The 20,353-nt window shown below is 43.5% G+C and overlaps 1 protein-coding gene and 1 long non-coding RNA gene across 3 annotated transcripts in view; one reads left to right on the forward strand and one right to left on the reverse strand.

Annotated features, from left to right (window-relative positions):
* Nucleotides 1-18,001, forward strand: part of LOC310918992 — a 36,450-nt gene extending 18,449 nt beyond the window's left edge. Inside the window, exon 2 of the long non-coding RNA XR_014591771.1 lies at nucleotides 17,862-18,001. This is a non-coding gene — a long non-coding RNA (uncharacterized lncRNA). The remainder of the gene's footprint in view (nucleotides 1-17,861) is intronic.
* The window catches only part of SIK2 (salt inducible kinase 2), a gene marked incomplete at its 5' end in the record, with an annotated part of 36,990 nt that overhangs the window by 13,772 nt on the left and 2,865 nt on the right, over nucleotides 1-20,353 (reverse strand). For both annotated transcript variants that reach the window (XM_083878071.1, XM_083878072.1), the window contains 6 exons: nucleotides 826-1,046; nucleotides 1,276-1,399; nucleotides 3,489-3,613; nucleotides 11,623-11,784; nucleotides 15,059-15,122; nucleotides 16,210-16,326. In XM_083878071.1, coding sequence (XP_083734197.1) covers nucleotides 826-1,046; nucleotides 1,276-1,399; nucleotides 3,489-3,613; nucleotides 11,623-11,784; nucleotides 15,059-15,122; nucleotides 16,210-16,326 — 813 coding nt within the window. The remainder of the gene's footprint in view (nucleotides 1-825; nucleotides 1,047-1,275; nucleotides 1,400-3,488; nucleotides 3,614-11,622; nucleotides 11,785-15,058; nucleotides 15,123-16,209; nucleotides 16,327-20,353) is intronic.

Raw genomic sequence — 20,353 nt, forward strand, 5'->3', positions numbered from 1 at the left:
TGAGGTGTTTCACCTCCGAGTGTGTTTTACCCCCATTTCAATGTGTTTTACCTGAATTTCAGTGTGTTTTACCCCAATGTCAGTGTATTTCACCCACATTTCAGTGATTTTACTCCCATTTCGGTGTGATTAACCCCCATTTCAGTTTCACCCATTTCAGTGTGTTTTACCCCAATTTCAGTGTTCTACCCCCATTTCAATGAGTTTTACCCACATTTCAGTGTTTTACCTCCATTTCAGTGTGTTTTACCCCCATTTTCAATGAGTTTCACCCCCATTTCAGTTTCACCCCCATTTCAGTGAGTTTTACCCCCATTTCAGTGTTTTACCCCAATCTAAGTGTTTTACCCCAATCTAAGTGTTTTACCCTCATTTCAGTGTGTTTTACCCCCATTTCAGTTTTACCCCCATTTGAGGTGTTTTACCTCTATCTGAGTGTTTTACCCCAATTTCAGTGTATTTCCCCCAATCTGAGAGTGTTTTACCTCCATTTCAATGAGTTTTACCTCAATTTCAGCGTTTTACTTCCATCTGAGTGTGTTTTACCCCCATTTGAGGTGTTTTACCTCCATCTAAGTGTTTTACCAGCATTTTCAGTGTTTCACTCCCATTTCAGTTTTACCCCAATTTCAGTGAGTTTCACCCTCATTTCAGTGATTTTGCTCCCATTTCAGTGTGTTTTACCCCCATTTTCAACGAGTTTCACCCCCATTTCAGTGGTTTACTCCCATGTCAGTGTGTTTTAACCCCATTTCAGTGTGTTCACCCCCATTTCAGTGTGTTTAACCCCTATTTCAGTGTGTTTCACCCCCATCTGAGCTTTACCTCCACAGTTTTCTGCTGGTCTATGCCCAGGCTGTGCATCAGCCTGAGCACCTGCTCGTTGTACTCGCCCAGGGAGGGCTCGTTCTCCTCCCCTGGGGGGTAAAGGATGGGCCTCTGGGCAGGGACTTCCACCAGCATCCACTTGTGCTCCTTGATCTGGGCAATGCTCAGACGTTTGGAGGGGTCCAGCACCAACATTCTCCTGATCAGGTGCTCACACTCTGTTGGTGAAGGGGAAAAAATAAGAATTATAAACTTGCTCAGTGATCTACCAGCCCAGAGCTGCATCACTGCTGGTAAAATCTCCCAAAACAAGACTGAAAATCACATTAAAGCAGAGAAAAGCTCAAATTCTTCATGGTTAATACTGCCATTCCTCCCTGCCCATCTCCTGGTTCTCCCAGAATTTATTCAAACCACACCAAGTGAGTGAAACCACGCCACTTTTACCTTCTGACATGAAATAAGGGATCCTGAACCTTCCCTCCAGCACTCTCTGCCTCAGGATGGGCAGGGTGGGTCCATCAAAGGGCAGAGCTCCACACACCAAGACATAGAGCACCACCCCCATGCTCTGTGGGGACAAAAAAAGAGAATTTTCAGCTCAGCTCCAAGCTGCCAGCAGGGTCTCTGAGGGTTCAAGCCAAGCCCTGCCACAAAAAGAATTATTTTCTGCAGAAAAAAAGGGAATTTAGATGAAAAGGAGGGAGGTGCACACTGAGTGGTACCTGTGAACCCCAAATTCAGCTGAAAATTCGAGCTATTTTTATTAATCTCAGCCTTGCCCAAACAAAAGCAACCCTCAGACAGCAGCCACTCCGAGTGAAAAGCTGTAATATTTTACATTTAAAGCCTGCAAAAAAGCCTGTGGGGAGGAGTTTCCATGAACAGTTCAGGGGATTGTTTAATGTGAGCAAAAGGGGAAATTATGGGCGAGAGCTCCAATTGCTTATTCCTGGAAGGATGCAGTGAAGAATTGGCAGTGCCAGGGGGAATGTTCTTGCCAAAAAAACAGCAGTGCCACACTCCATGGGAGAACCACACCAGCCTGGCACAGCTCTGGGTCTCTCAAAGGGGAAAAAGTAGGTGTTGACTTCAAAACTCTGTAAAAACACAGAGATTTTACAATTAAATAGAGATTTTTAAAAGAAAATCGTGTCAAAAAAGCTGAACTGGGGATTGCTGCAAGCTGAGCACCTTCACAGAATCCTTAACTCAGAAGTGAAGATGGTTTTATTTGAAATACCAACACCTCTTCTGTGGGCAGAGAGAGCCTGTTAATGATTTATATATTATTTATACATATAAACCTTTTGTATTTAAGGAATATGAAAGTTCAGGGATTCCCTTCTGACGTGCACAGTGTCACCTGGCTGACGTCTGCTCTGTGTTTACCAACTCCCAAAGGTCCAGGAAGGCTGGAGCCTTTTTTTAAAAACCAGTATTTATCAGGTGCTTATGTACACAGAGAACCAGCCCACGGCCAGGTAAATGTAGGTAAAAGCACATTTTTTATTGACTTGCATGAAAAGCTTCGCCAAGATTTTATTTGTGAGGGTGATTTGGATTAATTGGAATTAACTGAACAGCCCAGAGCTGCCCTGGCCAAAAAGTCAGGGCCAGGGTGAGGCTGTGTGCAGTGCTCTCCCTGCAAACCTGAGGCTGCCGAATCAAAAAAATAAAATAAAATCAGAAAATTAAAATAAAAAACTCCAGATGAGGAGGGAAAAGCAGGCTCTGGAATTTTGCAGCTCTTTTTAGTCCCTTTCCCACTGCAGGAATCAGAGCAGGGATTGCTCTCCCCTCCTCAATTGGAATAATCCACATAGAGACACCAACTCCAAGGCAGGCAGCAGCTCCTGGAGGATTTTTTGGGGGCACAAACAAACTCATTTCCAGCCCCAAGATCAAAGCAGAGCAGTTCCTTCTCTCCTGGGTTTCTCTCCCCCAGAGCCCCTTTAACCTCACCAAGGTTCCATTCCCACTGAGCCCAGAAAACACTAAAAAGGCACTGAAAAAAAAAGCAAATTTCATTCATCCAGCCAGAGGGTTTTTTCCCCTCTAAGATCCACCTGCTGTGCACTTTCAGCAGCCACCTGGACAGGTAATTTCCATGAACCCAGGTAATTCCCCAATTCCAGGCAGTGGTCAAGGGGTTTATGGCACTCAAGGAATAAACCTGAAGAGGAACAACTTGTCTGCAGCTTAAATATTCCAGATCTGCAGCTTCAGGAAATTCAGATATTCCAGATCTACAGATTAAGAAAAATCAAGTATTCCAGATCTGCAGCTTAAAAGAAAAAAAATCAAATACTCCAGATCTGCAGCTTAAGAACAATCAAAGATTCCAAATCTGCAGCTTAAAAAAATAATAAAATATTCCAGATCTGCAGGTTAAGAAAAATCAAATACTCCAAATCTGCAGCTTAGAAACGGTTGAATATTCCAGATCTGCAGCTTAAAAAAACCCCCAAATATTCCAGATCTGCAGCTTCTGAAAAATCAAATATTTCAGACCTGCAGCCTCAGAAAAATCAAATATTCCAGATCTGCAACTTAAGAACAATCAAATATTACATATCTGCACCTCAAGAACAATAAAATATTCATTCCAGCCTCCCAAAGGCTGACTGGAGTGCAGGTAAATAAAGGATATTTGGTACCCAAATGTCCAGCTGGGGTCCCTCGTACTGCTGCCCTTCAAACACTTCTGGGGCTGCGTAGGGGGGGCTCCCACACCACGTTGTCAGAGGCTCCCCACTCTTATAGAAATTCCCAAAGCCAAAATCTGTGGAGGAAAAAAAAAACAAACAAACAAAGGGAAAAGTCACTCCAAGCTTCCACTGCACCACAAGGAACAATTACATGATCCCATCCCAAATCCTTCTGTGGGGGACTCCCACTGAAAATACTGGGGATGCTGTGTAGCCCTGGTTCTATGTCTGAGGTGTTTTGGTTTTCTGAAATTCCTTTTTTAGGAGATTTTCTGTAAACAGAAGTGTTTTTGTAACTGTATTTATATTATTAGGGTTTTTTTCTTAGGAGGGACTTCTCCTTGCTGTCCCTCTGCTCTGACCAATGGGAGTGAAGAGGTTTGTCTTTGTGTCACCAATCCAATTGGTCTGTGTGAAATGGGATAAAAGGGAGACACAGCCCAGAAATAAAGGAGTCATTTTCAGCCTCCTGAATCTCAGAGTCTGTGTCGTTGTGGTGTAAAATACCATCAGGTGCTGGATGTTTTCTGTTAGTGTTTTCACCTTGTGAGATTATTAAAACTCTGCAAAACCTTCACAACCTGGAGGAGCTTTGAGCAAACTTGTAAAGAGCCATCATTAAAATTCAACAAACAATTAAAATTCAACAACCCGACAGCCAGGGCAGATAAATGAGATTACTGACTTGCCAAGAGATAATCTGAGATTTCCTGGGTTTTCCTTAGGTACTTTCTAGCCTTGAATACACAACAAATTCTGACAGGCTTTGGAGCTGGAGGGAAGGAGCTGTGCCAAGAGCAACAGGCAGGGAAACCACGGGGACTTCTGCTGGGGAGGACACTGCTACCGGGACTGTCTGCAGCCCTCGGGGTTACCAGCCCCAAAACCAAAACAATTCTTCTAAAATGCTGCTTTTTATGGCTTCCTACAGGACCAGATCTTAATCAGAATTTTTATAATTCAGGGGTGAGAAGCAAAAGCAACTTAGAGACAGAGACTGGTGCTTCTCCCCTCGAGCTCCTGGTGCTGCTGTGACAGAGGTGACAAACAGGGCTCAGGCTGTGGATCCAGCCCTGAATGCTCCCAGGGATGCTGTGACAGAGGTGACAAACAGGGCTCAGGCTGTGGATCCAGCCCTGAATGCTCCCAGGGATGCTGTGACAGAGGTGACAAACAGGGCTCAGGCTGTGGATCCAGCCCTGAATGCTCCCAGGGATGCTGTGACAGAGGTGACAAACAGGGCTCAGGCTGTGGATCCAGCCCTGAATGCTCCCAGGGATGCTGTGACAGAGGTGACAAACAGGGCTCAGGCTGTGGATCCAGCCCTGAACTGTGCCAGGGATGCTGTGAGGTGACAAACAGGGCTCAGGCTGTGGATCCAGCCCTGAATGCTCCCAGGGATGCTGTGACAGAGGTGACAAACAGGGCTCAGGCTGTGGATCCAGCCCTGAATGCTCCCAGGGATGCTGTGACAGAGGTGACAAACAGGGCTCAGGCTGTGGATCCAGCCCTGAACTGTGCCAGGGATGCTGTGAGGTGACAAACAGGGCTCAGGCTGTAGATCCAGCCCTGGATGCTCCCAGGGATGCTGGCAGTGCTGACCAGCAGATAGCAGAGCTGATAAACCCTCTGGTTTTCACAGGCTCTGCTGAACCGCCCCATTCCTGCTGCCTGTGCTGCTCAGGGGAGCCAGAAAACCATGAGAGAACGCTCAGAATGAGAGAAACAGAGAGAAATTGAACAAAGACTCGGGGAAAAGTCACCCTGGAGCTGGTTTAGGGCAGCAGAGCAGAGCTGGAGCTGACACTGAGCTCTGGGGGAAGGAACAGGGGCTGTTTTCCTGGCAGGAGCTCCAGCAGCCCTTCAATGGAATTCTCCCTGCAGGATCACTCAGAAAATGAAGCAGTTTTGGGAACACCAGGAGTGCAGGGGAGTTTGGAGCCAAGAATGAACATTTTACACTCCCCTAAACCCCTGGGACATGCAGAGCCCCAAATCCTGCCTGGGATCGGGGTCAGCACAGCCCCAGAGCCTGCAGGGTGAACTTTTGGGACCCGGGCACCATCAAAGGGAGCCCTGCTGGGTGCTGCCAGCCAGGCTGGCTGCCAGGGCTGCTCTGAAGGTCAGGGACCAGCAGAGTCCTGCAGAGCAGGGACAGTGACGCCACCAGGGCCCGGGGACGTCACCCAGCCCGGGGCTGCCAGCGGCCAAGGCCGGCTCAGATTCCAAACTTCTGCAGGAACCACGGCATGGAATGGGATGGAACATCCCTGCTGTCCTTCCTGCCCCATCCTCCTGCAGCTCTGCAACACTGAATAACACGGGGGGGGGGACACAACAGAATTGACCCCAAATCCCCCCATCCCTCTGTGCAACCCCCCAATCACTGTGTCACCTTTTGCTCTTTTTTCCCCTTTCCCTTTTTTCCTCTTTTTCCCATTTTTTCCCCTTTTCCATTTTCCCCCTCTTTTCCCTTTTTTCCTCTTTTCCTTTCCCCCCCTTTTCTCCCCTTTCCCCCATTTTTCCCCCTTTTTTTTCTCTTTTCCCTTCTTTCCCTTTTCCACTTTCCCCCTTTTCTCCCCTTTTCCCCCATCACAGCCAGACTCCTGTAGTGATTTTTTAAATAATCATTATTCCCTTTTGAGAAGACTTTTCTCCGCACAGAATTGGCTTGGCAACCGTGACAATGCTTTGGGAGACACGGAGCCGTCCCTCCTCTCCACAGGAACGTTCTGCCACTCCGTGTAGGTGTCGTTAAAATCTGATTTCTCCCCTCACTCAGCTCGGATTTGTCAGGTTTTCAACATCCTCGTAAGCGCTGCAGATAAACATCAGGTTTTTTTATCTCTGAACTGCAGCTCTCACTCGGGTGCCACCCTCATAAATCTTCCTATCAGATTCACAAGTACAAGAACATTTATTTGTAAGCGCAGCTAAAGAAAGCCTGACCTGCTTGGGAGCACAAGGATTTCAAATCCTAAATAAAAAGTGGAATTTTTTGCCTGTCCAGGCTGGGGTTTAAAGTCACCTCTTTGAAGAAATCAACAAAATGAATGAAAAAATCAGAGCAGCAAAAAGAACATGTCAGAGCAGCCTCAGGTTTTTATGTCATTATTATGTTGAGGTGATTAATTTCATAACACACCCTGGTTTTGTTTCTGTCACCCACAGGAGCTCAGGGAGCGAGGACACCCTGGAGCTGCTCCCGGCCCCTGTGGGCAGGAGGAGGCAGAACTCAGTGTTTAACTGGGTGGAAGAGCAGCTCTTGGCTGGCTCTGAGCTCTGCTGACAGCACAGACGATTGAGCTTTATTAGGCAAATCCATGAATGAGAGGGCTGTGAATTGCTACCAGAAGGAGCAGCCAAGGAGGCTCAGGCACAGCACTGGGAATTCCTCCCCAGCCCCTGTGCCTGTCTGACACACCTGGAAAATGATTTCCTTGCTCTGCCTTAGCCCTGCACTCCTAAATCTTCAATTTCTCCCCCTTTTTATGATCAATGAAACAGCAGAATCCTGAATTTCGGCATGCACTGACAACACAAAGCACTGCCAGACACCTCCTGACTGGCACTGGGCTTTCTCATGTCCTGCAGGAATTAAAACCAGTGCTCTGTATGTCAGCAACTGGCTCTCAGCTTTAAAAAAATCCGGTTCTTGTTCTGTTGTTGGACAAAATATTTCCCTGGGTGGGGGAGATCAGTTATTTGTTAGGGTACACAACTTCCTGTGGTCACCCCTTTTTGTTTCCATTATTCTTCCCACACAAATGGCTGGGAAACAATTTGTAAGCACTCCAGCATGGACAGCATCCATGAAAAACCCTTTTAAAGAAAAAAAAAAAATCAGGATTTAGTCAAGATCCTGGATGTTTGGTCCATGGGGCTTCCTCAATTTTTAATTACTGCACTGTCAGTTGAGTTGTCCCACTTTTTGGAGTGGCCAGGATTCGGTTAAGCACAAAATAATCACAAGTCTCTCATCCTCCACCTTGTTCCTCTTTTGCCATTGCTGATGTGCCACAGCCATTCTGGATGCAAAGTGGTCAGTTTTAACCCAAAAAATGGGTTAAAAAAATGGGTTTCAGAGGAAACATCCCTGATGTTCAAGGGAAGCCAGCCCTCCAAAAAACAAAACAAACATATGCCAGCCACAGAATTCTAAAAGGCCTGAAATTGGGCTCATTACCAGAGGACTGAGATTATATAATGGAATGATCTTCTTAACATTTCCCTGAATCTGCACGTTAAAAAAAAAAAACCAAAACAAAAACGACAAAAAAAATACCCCAAAAATAAAGGCCATCATTTGCAGCATTGTGTTCAGTTGAATAAACTCTGTGCTTGTGCAATCTGCAAATATTGGCTCTCCACAGTCGTGGTATTTGGTTTCTCAATCTCATGACCCCCTTCAGAATAATCTTGAATTTCGAAGGTATAATTTTATTTTTTATTTTTTTTCCCCGAGCGCACATCACGGCAAAGGAATCTGTTTTCCCGTTAAAAATGGAAACAGACTGAGATTTCAGCCCCGTTTGCAATCTGAGAAACGGGAGCTCCCTTTGCCAGAGCTGCTGCAACTTCTGCTGAGCATCCAGAGCCTCTCATTTTGTACCTCCAGAACCCTGGGAGAAGGAGCTCCAGAGCTATAATTAATCCATTCTCCCTGAAATGACGAGCAGAACTCAATCCGCAGAGAGCCACAGGGAGCTTTTGTCGGGGGAGAAATGTGAGCCTGGGAGATAATGGGCACCGAGGTGCTGATAAAGGCAAGGTATGAGCTGTGGCAGCGACAAACCTGACCCACTTCGGGGGCCGAGGGCTGAGCAGCCTCTCCTGACGTCAATGCACATTTCCCTGTCCAGCAGCAGCTCCAGCCGCCTTCAAAATAACAGTCTCTGCCTACCTGGGCTGCTGCAAACATCAGCTCTTCCTGCAGCTTGGGGCTGGAGAAGAGGAGCTGCTCCCTGTTCCCAGCTGGATTTGGGATTTCTTGCTGCCAGGCCAAGGCTGTGCTGGGTGAGAAATGGCCCCAAGCGATGCCCTCCAAAGGCAGCAAATCCCAAAGGAGATGTGATCCCACACCAATCCAGCTTGGGGAATATGAAAAACAAGTTCCATTCCCTTTTAAAATTTTAAGTTTAATAAAAAATAAAAATAGGCGATTGGGAGACAGACTAGGTGAAGTTCTCTGGGCTCAAGGTCTGCCAGCAGCACCCTCTCACTCCCTCAGACCTCTGCTTTTAAAGACAGCTGTGCTACATATCCAGGATTTAAACATTTTCTTTGAGTTGTCCTCAATCATTTCATCTGATAGATTTATTTGTGGGTGACTCCATTCTGTGGAGTCATGGGTAACATGGGTATAAATGTGGTAACATGGGTATAAATCCTTCTCTTGAGGTTTTCTGCTTATTTTTCATTTGGATAAAAACCCCAGAAAGTTAGCAGTGTTTTCTGCAGGGTTACAAGGTGATGACTTTTCCCCCATACCTTCTGGCTTAGGAGAAAAAACCCCAGTCTTTTACTGTTAACTCTTTGGTACAATCAAAAAATACACATTCATTACCTTTCTAAATTCTATTAATTAAACATAATAATGTACTATTATACATAGAGTATTCATGTTAATATTTGCAAAAAGCCAACTATATAATATGCATTTATAACAGGAAGAACCAGGCAGGTTTGCCTTGCTAGTGCTAAGCACAAATTCCACCTTAAGCCTGGCATGGATTCCTCACCTTCTCCCTTCTCAATGGACATTTTACCTCATTAATACCTTCAGTTTTGCTGCTTATACTAAAATTTGAGGGTTTTGCCCCCAACCACCTATTTTATTAGAAAATAAACCTATCAAAGCTCTCACCTCAAGTTTTTTACTCATCCTGTTTGTTTGTCCAGTTAGTGAGAGAGAAAAGATCCTTTGAATTCTGCCTGTCCCTGTCCTTTCAGAGCAATATTAGCACAAAATTATTAGAATTCAGTCCAGCCTCAGGCACCAAAGGTGGCAATCTTATGAACCCGCAGGTTTTGGAACATTTTTGAATGTTAATTCTCCTGGTGGTTGAAATACAGAGGTAACTCTGTGCATGTTTCAGCATTTGACTAAAAACTGTTATATTCTTGAAGAGCAAAAAGCTTCAATAAGTCTTGGAAGCAGCAGAATGAACCAAAGGAAGTGAAGAAGAGCTTTATCAAAATAATCCATCAGCTCTTGTGCTGGTTTTTTTTCCCAATTCCTCATTTTACTGGAACCAGAGGAAACCCCAGCTATCAGAGCTGGGATCCTGCCTGCCCTCTGTCCTTCCCCAGCCTGATAAACGAGCCATGAACAAGATGAACAACTGGGAGAGGCTGTTCCCAGGGATCTGCACAGCACCAGATAATCCAAAAATCCCAGATAAACACCACGGAGTTCATCATCCATCTCCCTTAGAGTGAAAAACCCAACAAGTGACTGGGCACAAAGCACCACAAAGTTTCCAGCAGCCTGAACTTCCCTCCAGCTCCTTCAGCAGCCAAGGCTGAGCCTCTGACAAGCTGATACAACCTGAGATCCACAGAAGAACCACTTAATGGGCTCATTTGCATCCAGCCCACCTGTAATTAACTTTGTGCACTGGAGAAGTGGAGCAGGGGAGCAGCTGAAGCAGGGCAGGGCTGATGGAATCTCCTCACTCCCATTTCCAGAGCTTTTACTGGAGTCCCTGCAGAGCTCCAGCACTGAAACCCCCAGGGACAGAACAGCTCATGGCCCTCCTGAGGTGCTTTGCAGGGAGGTGTTTTGCAGCCCTGAAGGGCTCAGGACGTGCAGGGCAGGAAAAGCTCTGGATGCAGGAGCTGAGAGCCCTGAGGAGCTCTGGAAAACACCACCAGGCTGAACATCCTGAGCTGCACAGGGATGTGGAGAGAGACCAGAGGGCAAAAACATGCCAGGAAAGGCAGGGAAGAAATCACAGATGAACAAGAGCACAAAAATTCCCTTTTTTGAGCTCCTCAGAGCCAGGGGGTGGCTGGCAGCCCTGACTGTATTTAGGATTCACTCACTGTAAACTGCTCTGGTGAATGAATTATCCCTCAGCCACCATTCCCCAGGTACTCTGATTGCCAGGAGCTGCCGGGGGTGAACTCAAGGATGAAATCAAAAATGGAAAAGGAAAAAACACCCCACAAATGGCAGCGCTGATCAACCCACCTGGGGAAGGCTCCAAAGGCACCACAGCCCTTCCACCATGCCACAAATGTCAGGAGGGAAATTAAAAAAGAAAATAATCCAGGGATGATCAGGAATGTTTTATCATTTCACCTCTCCCAGCCTGAGAAAGGGAAATCCCTTCACTCCTTCCAGCACTCCCCTTCCCTTCCTGCTCCCCTGCTATTGAACACTGAGGTTCAACAGTTCCCCAAATCCAAATATTCTCTATTTTACCCATTCCCAGCCTCTCTGGGCTAAAGTCAGCATGGAAGGAGCTGTGGAATTGTAATGAAAATGCTTTCTATTGCTAGCAACATCTGCTGTGTCTAAATTTATAATTAAAGTGAAATCATGCATGCAAAAAGGAAGAAAAAAAAATCAATAAGCTTCCATTTTGAGTCTTTTTTTTAAATGTTGAAAGAAGTTATTTGATTAACTCTGTTTTAACCTGAACATCTGGAAGCTTTAAAGACACCCCACAAAAATGTCTATGACTTTAATTTTTTTTTCTTTTTTTTTTCTGGAAGTTAATATTGGAAATTTGGATGGACTTTGACACCCAACCATATTGAAAAATATTCAAGTGGGAAAAATATTCAAGTGGGAAGCCACGAAGGAATCTCGGGCAACATGAACCAATCACTGGAGGAGCGACTTAAAATACATAAATAAATAAATTAAATATGCATATAAATAGATAAAAATTACATATATATAAATAAATTAAAAATACATATAAATAAATAAAAATGTATATAAATTTTAAATACATATAAATAAATAAATAAAAATACATATAAATAAACAAAAAATCCATCAAAATAAGGATAAATAAATAAAAAATAAACAAAAAAATCCATCAAAACAAGGTGTTGCTGCACGGATTACCTGCAATTTTGATGTTCATGTTGTTGTCCAGCAGGAGATTCTCAGCCTTGAGGTCCCTGTGCACGATTTTCCTGCCATGACAATATTCCACAGCCGACAGGATCTGCCAGAACTTGCGCCGAGCCTCGGCCTCGCTCAGGCGCCCGTGGCTGGCCAGGTAATCTGGGCAAGAAAAATAAAATAAATCAGCATTAATCTGATTTAAATCAGGCTGGAGAGCAGGCAACAACATTGGGATTTAATGGTTTTCCCCCAAAAAATTAACACAAGGAGAATCAAATTGATTTTTAGCTTCTGAATATCCCAGCCAACCCTCTGAAAAAATGGGAAAAAAAAAAAAAAAACCCAAAATTTTTCTCTGGTCCTTCATTTATAGCTACCTGGACAATATTTGCACAATATTTTACTCATGGTAATTTGGGAAATAAAAGCAGCAGAACTCCAACAAACCAGGTTTAAATCAGGTTGGACAGCAAGTAACAACATTGACATTTAATGGTTTTCCCCAAAAAACTTTAGCATGAGGAGAATCAAATTGGTTTGCAGACTCTTAATGTCCCAGCCAACTCTGAGAAAATAAGGAATTTTTTTCTCTGGCCCTTTTTTAATAGCCACCTGGACAATATTTGCACAATATTTTACTCATGGTAATTTGGGAAATAAAAGCAGCAGAACTCCAACAAATCAGGTTCAAATGGACTCAGGTAACATTGAAACTCAATGATTTCTCCCCCAATATCAGCACCAAGGAACTCAAATCAGCTTCCAGCCTGTTGTTCTCTCAGCCAACCCTCTGAAAAAATAAGGCAATTTCTCTCTGGTCCTTCATTTATAGCTACCTGGTCAGTATTTCTCAAACATTTTTATAACAGAACTCATGAGAAATAAAAGCAGCAGAACTCCAACAAACCAGGTTTAAAAGGACTCAGGCAACATTGAAACTCAATGATTTCTCCCCAATAATTGGCACCAAGGAACTCAAACCAGTTTTCAGTTTGTTGTTCTCCTACTCAACCTTTTGAAAAAAATGGGAAAAAACCAGGAAATTTCTCTCCACTCCTTCTTTCATGGCCACTTGACCAGTATCTTCACAGCCTGGGAACTCAAACCATAATAAATCAAGCAATTCAGGTTTAAATGGACTGGCAGCAAGCAACAACACTGAAATTTAATTTCTCCCAAATAATTAGCACAAGGGAACTCAAACCATTGTCCAACTTGTTGTTCTTCCACTCAACCCTCAAAAAAAAAAAATGGAAAAGAAGAGGAAAATCTTCTCTACTCCTTCTCCTACAGCTACCTGGTCAGTATTTTCACAATATTTTCACAACACAGCTCATGGGGAATACTTGGAATAATTTGCTTCACCATCCTGGATACTTCAAGCTTTAATCCCTCTAAGGCTCACATCACACTCCTCCCTCTGAAGCCTCAGCAATGGCTGTGGCGTGGTTAAAAAGCTCTTTTATTGTTTAATTTGTGGAAATAAAACAAGTACCCCAAAGGTGCCCATCCTGACCTCTCTCTGGGTTTCACTGCGTCACGGGCAGAGAGAACATTTTGTTTTTCATATTTGATTACATTGTAAAAAACCAATGTCAGCCCTGAAACTGAAAACTCCATTTATCCTCCAAAGGACAAAACCAAGGGGAGCAGCAGCTCCGTGACAGGAACAGCTCCCACTGCCAAATCCTGATTTAAGGGGCACCAAAATCAGAGAATGAGCTGCTGGAGGGGGCCCAGAACTGCCCCCAACACCCCACAAAGGATGGAGTCAATGGCCAAGGAGCAGCAAAGGCACAGAGATTTTATAGCCAGTGATTGATCTGACCTTCTAACCCAGGTGTGTAAGGTCAGAGACCCCAGCAGGAGCATCCTGCCCAACACAGCTCCAGTCCTGCCTTTGGGAGCTCATGTTATCATTTAGGGGTTCTGTTAGCTCTTGTTTTAGGGGATTTTTAATTAAAATATCATTTAGGGGCTTTGTTAGCCCATGTTTTATGGGACTTTTAATTAAAATATCATTTAGGGGGTTTTGTTAGCCTGTGTTTTAGGTGATTTTTAATTCAAAGATCATTTAGGAGCATAGCTATGTCCCCTGTGTTTTAGGGGACATTTAATTAAATATCATTTAGGGGCTTTGTTAGCCCATGTTTTAGCAGATTTTGAATTCAAATATCATTTAGGGGACTTTGTTAGCCCGTGTTTTAGGGGACTTCTAATTCAAATATCATTTAGTGGCTTTGTTAACCTGTGTTTTAGGGGATTTTGAACTCAAATATCATTCAGGGGCTTTGTAACTTTGGCAATATGTCCATTTAAACTTTTCTCTGTGGCCAGAGCTGATCCCCGGGAGCTGCAGCTCCTCATTGTCCTCCCAGAGCTCCCACCCCACACCTCACACAACCCTCAGCTGGTTTTCACTTGGCAAAGCACAAGAACAAACAAAAGCCTGGCAGCGAGGGGAGATCATAATATTTGCAAGCTAAATATCACCCAGGCACGGAGTGACTGACAAATCCTGTGGTATCAAGGTGAAGTCAGATATCAAAGGCACAAACTAAATTACCCCTGAGCCCCAGCCAGCCCTGTGAGCTGTTAATCCATCATTTGTTAGCAGTGCAGCAAACAAGTTAATGAAGCCAAGCTGGCGTTGGCTTTTACGGCTCTTGGCCTGTCAGGATTTTGTATTTCGAGATTCCAAACCTTTCAGCCTTGCCCAGAACAGGTCATTTGTTGTGGGATCAGCCCCCTCTCTCCCTGCTGGAGCACTGGGGGTTGTGCATTAACCAGAGTGCAAACAGGGATTGGGATGGGGGCACTGGGCCAGGAACTGGGCACAGGAACCAACTCTCCAAGGCAGCTGGAATTTGCTGAGCACATCCAGGATCTGCTGGAATATCTCACCAGGGCTCTGCAGCAAAGATCCACAGCTGCCTTTTACTGCAGGTCCAGCCCTGAGCATCCTGCAAAGCCAACTCTGCCAGAAAGTTTAAATCTTTTACAGTTAAATTTTTCAATTAATTGAAAGTTTTAAGTTTAATTTTTTAAGTTAATTAAAAAAAATTATTAAGTTTTATAAATTTATCTCAGCCTGGTGTGTCACCCTCTGGCTACACCTTCCTACAGCAGGGTTTGGGTGTTGGGTTTTTTTATTTTTATTATTTTATTATAATAAAATAGAAGCCAGAAGTGATTTGAGATTCACTTCAGCCAAAGGAGCAGGATTTTTTGTCCCAAGACAAAGCCAAGGCTCTTCCCCAGCAAAAGGACAAGAGGCAGTGGAAACCAATTGAAACAGAGGAAACGGAATTTAAAACGGAAAGGTTTTTAACTCTGCAGGTGCACAGAAATATTAAACCCCTAATAACAGAGCCAAAAAAATCCTTATTTACACAGGAATGCATTAAAACATGGAAATAATTCTCCTGCTTACCGAAAATCTCCCCGTTTTTGGCAAATTCTGTCACCAGGTACAGCATGCTTTTGGTCTCCATCACCTGTGGATGCACAAATCACACATGAGGGCTTGTGGGAAGAGTAAAAAAAAAAAAAGGCAACAAATCCCCCAAAGGATCCTTATTTTAATGGTTCTCTCCTAAAGCTGTGAAAGTTCTGCCTCTTCCAATGTGGGCAAATAAAATAACCAAGAGCTTCACTGAGAGGAAAAAATCCTCCACAAACTCATGTCAGACTTCAGGATTTCAACAATTTTGTTTTGGGTTTATTTCCATAACCTCAGAGAAACAAGCACGAGCTGAACCTGACCATGGGCAAGACCTCTGTGAATTTCATTTTGCATTTTATTTATTAGCAGGCCTGAAAGCCCCCAGAGACTGCTCACAAATAAAAGCAAACAGGGAGACAATTTGAATGGATTTATTTTAAAAATAAACTCATTTATCAAATGCATTTTTTGACCAGTGAGTGAAGGAGTGAGCAGGACACAACCATCACCTTCCCTTGAAGTGATCTTACTGATTTTCAGACTTCATTTAAATACTCTCAGCCTCTCCTCTGGCACTTCTGTGTGCTGTCCTTCATTCAGAAAGGAACCAACCGAGGGGAGAAACCATCGAGGCAGCAGCAAATTTAACTCCCTAAGCTCCACCTCTACCTGGGATATTCATATTTTAAAGGCCAAGTGCTTGGTTTCTTTTTGTGTGAAATTAATTTAAAGCTGAACTGGTCTTAAGTGGGATCTTCATCTTTATTTAGCAGAACTAAGAGAGGGGAAAAAAGGAGGAAAAAGGGGAAATAAGGGGGAATAGGGGAAAAAGGGGGGGAAAGGGGGGAAATAAGGGGGAAAAGGGGGAAAAAAGAAAGGAAAGGGGGGGAAAAGGGAAAAAAGGGGGAAAAAGGGTGAAAGGGTGGAAATAAAGGGGGAAAGGGGGAAAAAAAGGAAATAAAGAGAAAAAAGATGGAAAGGGGGGGAAATGGGGGAAATAAATGGAAAAGGGAAGGAAAGGGGGAAATAAGGGGAAAGAGGGGTAAAAAAGGAAGAAAAAAGGAGGGAAAGAAGGGAAAAAAGCAGGAAAAAAGGGGGGAAAGGGGGAAACAAGGGGAAAAAAGCCCCTCTAGGCCTACCTGGTAAAGTTTTATGATGTGTGGGTGGTCGAGCATCTTCATTATCTGCACCTCCCTGTAGATCTTCTCCAGATTCACAGCGTCCAGCTGAGATTTGTCAATGATTTTTATTGCCACCTGCAGAACAACAGCAAAAAAATGAGGCTTAAAAACATCCCCATGACGTGCTCCTGGTGAGTTTACCCTCATTAGGAAGGGGATAATGCAGCCCCAGGTACCTGGGGGTTTTCTGGGGAGTTCTGAGACACAAATCCCAGACTGAAAAATACACCAGGGGCAGCATTGGAAGGGTCAGGGGTCCCTCGAAGGGGCTGCAGGGCTCTCACCCACACCAGCATGGGAGGAAAAACAGGTTTTCAATGAGAAAAAACAGGTTTTCAATGAGAAAAATCAGGTTTTCCACGAGAAAAAGCAGATTTTCAATGAGAAAAATCAGGTTTTCCACGAGAAAAAGCAGATTTTCAATGAGAAAAATCAGGTTTTCCATGGAATGGAAGGTGCAGAAGAGGTTAGGGAGCATGGGAGGAAAAACATGGTTTTCATGAGAAAAAGCAGGTTTTCAGTGAGAAAAAAGCAGATTTTCAATGAGAAAAAGCAGGTTTTCCACAAGAAAAAAAACAGATTTTCCATGGAATGGAAGGTGCAGAACAGGTAAGAGAGCATGGGAAGAAAAACAGGGTTTCCATGAGAAAAAACAGATTTTCAGTGAGAAAAAAACAGGTTTTCAGTGAGAAAAGCAGATTTTCAATGAAAAAAACCAGATTTTCCATGGAATGGAAGGCGCAGAACAGGTGAGAGAAGCCAGTTCTGCAGCTGCTCTTAAATCAGCAACTTGCAGTGACCAAAATCTCCTTACAAAGCTCAGTGGTGCCCATTTCTGGAGTCAAGGTGACAAAGTCTGAGTCCCATAAAATGACATTTTAAGAGAAGAACTGTTGGCTCCATACAAACAATCCAAGCATAGAGGATCCCTGCAGTTCCAGCTGTGACATGTTTAATTAATTCAAATGCTGTCATTAAAGGGTATCTGCAGTTCATCCCTCTGCAGATAAATTTATCAGTCAAACCTTGGAAACACATCTCAGTCAGTTCACAAAACACATCCTGGCCCTGCTGACCTTGTTTTTAGCCAATAAATGCAAAGGGAAGATGACAGAGATGCTGAGGGGACTGAAAAAGCTCCAAGAGAAAACCAATTTTAAAACTGAAACCAAGAAGAAAGTGAAAATTCAGCCCCTGCACATGGCCAGGGTGAAAATGCTGAATGTGTAAATGGTGTTTGTTCACCCTGAATGTCACTTTATTAATGCCGAAGCAGGAGCAAACAGTGTAAGTCCCACAAATGCTTCTAATTACAGCAGAATTTCACAAACTATTGAACAAGGGAGAGCTGCTGCACAGGAGACAGAAATCCACGGGAGGTGAACTCATTATCTGCTCCAACACTGATTATGGGCCCACCTGAATTCACAATTAACTATTTATTGACTTCAGTTCACTCTGATTTTCCCTCTTTAGAAGCCCCTTGTCTGTCCCCAGGAAAATGAGATTCTGTTGTGAGCGAATAAACTGTAAAATTTGTGCAAATTTGGGCTTGTTTTGAAGGTGCAGGATGTGCTTTTACAGAGCTGAGTTATCCAAAACAAACAAAGTTGTTTTTAGTTTTGGGGTTTGTTTTGGTGGTGGTTTTTTTTTTTTTTTTTTTTTTTTTTTTTTTTTTTTTTTTTTTTGGGGGGGGGGTTTTTTTGTTTTTTTTTTTTTCAAAAGAGATGTGTGGGACTATTTTTTTAAACATCCAAAATTTTGAGGAAAACAGCTTCATCAAAACCTAATATAAATTTATAGTAATTCTGATATATAAAGCCATTAAAATCAATCAAAAGAAGTTCACATCCTACAGAATTAAATCTATAAACACAGAATTTCCAGCATTAACCCTGAGTTATTCCACAGCTTTTATTTCTTCAAAACACGGAGCTGAGAACCATAAGGGAACTGTGATGCTCAAGGTGGCAAAGCCTGAAAAACTCCAGGTCATTCTTTGAAAGTTTTTGTGATTTAAATTACGAAGAGACTGCTCTGAACAATGAAAATCCCAAGTGGATCATTTGCTTCTTCTCCTATTTGTTACCTCTTTATTTCAAGCATAAAACTTGGTAATAAAGGAAATAATCACTGATGAGCTGCAGCATTCCCTGGGTGACCATCACCACCACATTCATGCTGTGCAACCACAGGGACCTGAAACAACTCTGAGCACAGCTCTGCCACTAATCAAGAATATCCTGAGCTAAAAACTAATGAAGAACAAGCTGGATTTCCAATTGAAATAGATTTTTGAATAGATTTAAATAGATTTTTAGCCTACTAACATCACAGCATTACATCAAACCAGGCTTTGCCTCATGATGAGATTTTTGGGGCTATTAAAAAGTTGCTGTTGAGCACAGAAAAAAAAAATCTACTTGAAGGGAAAAAAAAAAAACAACAAACCCTTGCTCTTTGCAAGCCTTGCACAACTTCAAGTGTGTATTAAATATGTCCATAAAATGTAAATATTATAAGAGAGGCAGCACAGCAGCAGCTGCCACCTCTGCTCCTCCACTCAAATGCAGATTAAATTAAATACCTCAGCTCATTCTGCATCTTCATCCTGCCAGGACCAGGCAAGATTTTACACAAGAACCACTTGAAAAATACTTAAAACCCAGCAAAGCCTCCCCAAGGATGTGAGGAGGAACAGGGAATTCAGCAGCTCCTCTTTGTCCACGAGCTCAGCTGTGTCTTGATGACAGGAAAAGGGATGTAATTCTTAGAGGTGGAGAAGCTCCTTCAAGCCACGGAGCAGTTTCCTATCTCCAAAGTGTGTTTTCTTCCTAAACATGCAGCTTGCCAACAGCCACTGGCAACAGCTTCAAACAAACAACCAAAAAAAAAAAAAATTCCAAATTTCAATAGGTAAAGTCAGCACATCCTTCATCTGACAGGGAAAAAAACCAAAAGGGAATCCTCTGCCTTCCCTGATCTCCCCCATCACCAGGTTTTTTTATAGGGTTCCAATATATCTTTGCAGCTTTCATGGGTTCTTCTCATTTTAAAAACACAAGGAACTGCCCTTATTTCCTTCCCTCTTTCAGTGGAGGCCCAGGGAACTGGAGTTTGCTCAATCCTGCCCTGACATCTGGGAATTGCAGCTGCCAAGGAGTGAGGATGAAATGCTTGTCAAGGAAAGATGAAAGTTCTTCTGCTCCTCAGCTACTCCAACTGTCAGTTTGCATTGTTTCTGTTTTATTCATTCAGTTCTTGAAAGGAAAAACAAAGGCAAAAAGCAAACACCCAAACAAGAAAAAAAGGCAAAACACCAAAACCACAACACAACCTCCCGCTACAAGTTCACATTCAAACAGAGCTTTGTCCCTGCAGGTTACAGAAATTCAGATTTGTTAACCCAGCATGTTGTTAAAATAGATAAAATGAATTAAAATTAACAAACACCACTTCCTGCAGCCTGGAAAAACTCTATTTTTTGTTGGGTAGCACAGGGAGCTGCTGTCTCTGCTGGAGTTATTCACTTTGCAAATACCTGAGCACACCTGAACTGGTGCCACAGATCAAATCAGGGGCTGGAGGGTTATTTTTCATCCTTTTTCCCCAGAGGAAAATACAAATTCCCTGTAACAGCAGCCAGGTGAAAGCACATCTGGGCTCCACAGGGACATCCAGGTTTTATCTTCACCTGGGGAGCAGCCAGCAGAGCTCCTCTGCAGGGGATTAATCCTTTGGGGGGGATTAATTTAGGGTTTTAGGGGTGGGTTCCCAAATTCCCTGCTTTTTCCAAGCAGCACCTTCACCTACTCCAAACCTTCTCCTTATTTCACACTTATCCTAAACCTTTTCCTTATTCACACCAATCCCAAACCTTTCCCTGACTTCTCACCTATCCCAAACCTTTCCCTTACATCACCTATCCCAAACCTTTCCCTTACATCACCTATCCCAAACCTTTTCCTTACTTCACCTATTCCAAACCTTCTTATTTCACACCTATCCCAAACCTTTCCCTTATATCACCTATCCCAAACCTTTCCCTTATTTCACACCTATCCCAAACCTTCTCCTTATTTCACACTTATCCTAAACCTTT

This window comes from Zosterops lateralis (assembly GCF_965231275.1).
Source record: "Zosterops lateralis genome assembly, chromosome: 25".
Classification (NCBI taxonomy): domain Eukaryota; kingdom Metazoa; phylum Chordata; class Aves; order Passeriformes; family Zosteropidae; genus Zosterops; species Zosterops lateralis.